At 46.1% G+C, this 3461-nt stretch overlaps 1 protein-coding gene across 1 annotated transcript; it reads left to right on the top strand.

The window, feature by feature from the left end:
• Positions 1-278: 278 nt before the first annotated feature.
• Positions 279-3110, top strand: SPP1 (secreted phosphoprotein 1). The gene is made up of 6 exons (XM_009694723.1): positions 279-332; positions 437-487; positions 1412-1522; positions 1664-1708; positions 1975-2226; positions 2703-3110. Exons 1-6 carry the CDS (start codon positions 279-281, stop codon positions 3108-3110), a joined length of 921 nt encoding a protein of 306 aa, XP_009693025.1.
• The last annotated feature ends 351 nt before the right edge of the window (positions 3111-3461 follow it).

Raw genomic sequence — 3461 nt, forward strand, 5'->3', positions numbered from 1 at the left:
TCAGCGTGGCTGCTCTCAGCACTCCTCAGCACTTTGCAGTACCTGGTTTTAAAATTCTTGTTGCTTTTGAGTTGCCAAGTCATTACAAAATCAGCTGGGTGTGGGGCGGTGATGGAGGACAGAGGTAAAAGATCGGCATGGCCAGGTTGAATCCTTAGCAGAGAGCTGGTCTCGGCACAGTGAAGTACACCAGGAGAAAGAAAAAGCCTATGGCATTTTTGTGGTATTTTACCTTGTTGTCTCACTGCCCCCAAATATTTTCTAGGTGAAACATCACCATGAAGGTGGCAGTTCTGTGTTTATGCCTTATCAGCATCACCGCTGCATGGCCAGTGAGTAAATCACAAATGCATATCAGCAATCACTTGCATATTTTCTTTGCATATTAGCAGGAAATTAATACTGACAAATCCTTTTCCTCTTTTCTCCCTTCAAGGTGAATAAATCCAAGCAGCGTGCCATTTCTGCCAGCTCCGAAGAAAAATGTGTAAGTTCCTTTTGTCTTTCTATTCATTTTCTTTAATAAATCCTTTTTTTTTTTTTTCTTTAATATGCATTGTCTGATACTAGTTTTATGATTGTAGCTGCTTGCAGAACATGTCCTTACCTGGCTGTTAGGAGGCAGATTCTCAGGTAGCCAAAGCAGAGAGCCGCTGCTGTCAGTAGACTTTTGCCATGTTAGATGTCCTGGTTGGGGACTTTTGTTAGTTGTGTCTCTGGACCAGCACTGGAAACCTTTTTTTTTTAATGAAAAATGTGTAAACTGTCAGCTAAAAAGAGGAAAGGACTGTAGCATGGCACAACTACTATAACCCACATTCATTAGTGTGGATCAGATGACAATATTTGGTGTTGGAAGAGCATTTTGATCCAATTCCCATGATTTTTTTTGAGTGGTGTGAGTGAACTGTATTAGTCTTGTGTATAGCTATTTGATTTACACTCCATCACCACCTACCACCCATGTAAAATAAATTCTTTGCTGTGAGAATCAGCTACTGCATTTAGTTTAGATTCTTCATGACATGGGAGATAAATCACTCTTGGGAAAAGGACCTGAGAATTAGCAGAAATGATGGTTGTTAGATATATTACTCCAAATTTCGCTCAATAAAAATGAGCTGGAGGACCTCATCTGAAGTTCCCCAGGCTCTGCTAGTGGGAGAGGCACATCTTTATTATATTGTTTGGGTGTAATATTCATCTGGGATCACGGCTTTTTCTGAGTCCTCTTCCTACTGCAGTGAATTGCTGAGGACATATCCTGTACAAAAGGAGTGTGTATCACAGATGCCACTTCTCCCTGCAAACAGAGGTTGTGATGCAGGCAGCTTTGCCTGCTCCTGTATGCTCCTTTGTGGATTAAATCCCCCCTCCTTTTTTTTTTTTTTTTTTTTTTTTTCTCTTGAAGGACTCCAGGGGCCATCGCTCACACAGATATCACCACCACGACCACCATGTGAATTCTCAGTCTTGGGAGAGTCTGCAGCACTCACAGAATGACCTGGCGTCACCTCAGCAGGTAACTGGAAGAGAAAGCACGGCATCTTTCAATGCCAAGATTTGCAAGTTAGGATTAAGTGCTTAAAGAATAGTCAACATGCTGATCAGCTCTACTGTATATGCCTTTGTGTGCTAATAGTGACCTTTATGTTGTTTTCAGACTCTTTACTCTTCAGAAGAAAGCGTGGATGTCCCAGTGCAACCAGTAAGTGTTTAGAACAGCAAAATGTCAGTTGAGTGCTGCAGGGCAGCCAATGTGTAGCAGCACTTATTTTCCTCAGTCAAATGTGGTTCTTGTGGTAACAACTCTCCTTAAATAAACCAAAGCTTCAGGCAGGGTGAGGCAAGTTCAGAGCAATTCATGCACGTAGCTCCTCAACAGTGCATAAGCCCTGGGTGAGCAGGACAGATACCACTCTGCACATCTCACATATATGTTCATTTGCCTGATGCATAATAAATGTTTTCCAGCACTTTCCTGATGTGTCAAGCAAGAGCCATGAAGATGTGGATGATGACGACGATGATAATGATTCCAATGACACGGATGAATCCGATGAGGTCGTCACGAGTTTTCCCACAGACATTCCAGTAACTGTACCGTTGCCTCCTTTCCCTTTCACCCGGGGAGACAACGCTGGCAGAGGAGACAGCGTGGCCTACAGAGTGAGGGCAAAAGCCACAATAGTGAAGTCTAGCAAACTCAGCAAAGCTGCAAAAAAGGTAAATAGCGCTGAGCAGTGGTACTCAGGTTTTTGGAAAGGGTAGTGAACTTGAAAATGGACGTGTTATTTTATGGGAGTCAGTTTTGAAAAGGATTGGTGAGGGCAAAGTAGGCATAAGTAAAGGAATATATTTCCCTTCTCCGGATACCCCAAATTGGGGAGTATTGATGGCTGTCGACGTGCCGAGACAGGAGTGTAGCCCGCTGCAGTGAGCTATGCAATACTGCAATTTGCACTATCATGCCGTACTTGCACAGATGAAGTCTGAGGCCAGGATCAAACCTGAGTTTCTGGTAATGTGAAAGGTTCATGTAACTCCATAAAAGACCGCAGCGTCTCCAGGTAGAGATGTATCATGCAGGCTTGGAGTGTCCTTGCAGCCTATGCGGCTTCCTTTGGTGCAATATGGCAGCACCTCTCGACAGATCGGTTCCTCAGGAGTGATAATGGCTCTTTCTTGTTTTGCTAACACAGCTCATCCTGTATGATGCCTCTGAGGAGGACGAGAGCGCCCTGGATGCAGACAGCCAGCAAGCAGGGCTCTCCCAGGAGGATTCTGCTGCCCGTCGCTCCCTGGGGAAACACGCCATCAGCAGGGAATGGGCTGACAAGAGCCACGGGCGGGACAGCAGCGAGCCGGACAGCAAGCAGCGTGACCAGAGCATGGAAAATGACAGCCGGCAAAAATTTGATAGCCATGAGGTGGAAGTAGATGACAGCAAGGCTGGTGTCAGAGGGGATAGCCACCAGAGCATGGAAAGCAGGGAGAGCCAGGTCCACGTTTCAGCTGAGATCCCTGACGATAACAGCAATCAAACATTGGAGAGCGCCGAGGATTCTCGAGATCATCACAGCATCGAAAACAACGAGGTCACCCTTTAAAGGGAGACAAATGTAACTTTTCCCTTCTTTTTCAATTCCTACCTAAGGGGAGGGGGGAGTAGCTTCATTTCGGGTAACTGTTTGTAAGTGTAGAGCGTGTGGTGACTTTTGGGGTGTAGGACAGCTTCTTTACCCAGTGGCTTCCCCTCGGCCGCCAGCAGCGCCAGCCCTCGCGGGACGCAGCCGGCCTCTGCGCGGGGCAGCGAGAGGAACGCTGTCGAACGCAGGGAGCGAGCGTTACCTCTCTGACATGCTGCTCTCTGTACTGCCAGCCTGTATTTTGCTGTAACTGGATTTAAATAAAAACACAAAACCCTGTCCCTGGGGGCTGAGTTACTGTGTGCTGGGTTG

Source organism: Cariama cristata, unplaced genomic scaffold (assembly GCF_000690535.1).
Source record: "Cariama cristata isolate BGI_N322 unplaced genomic scaffold, ASM69053v1 scaffold17772, whole genome shotgun sequence".
Lineage (NCBI taxonomy): Eukaryota > Metazoa > Chordata > Aves > Cariamiformes > Cariamidae > Cariama > Cariama cristata.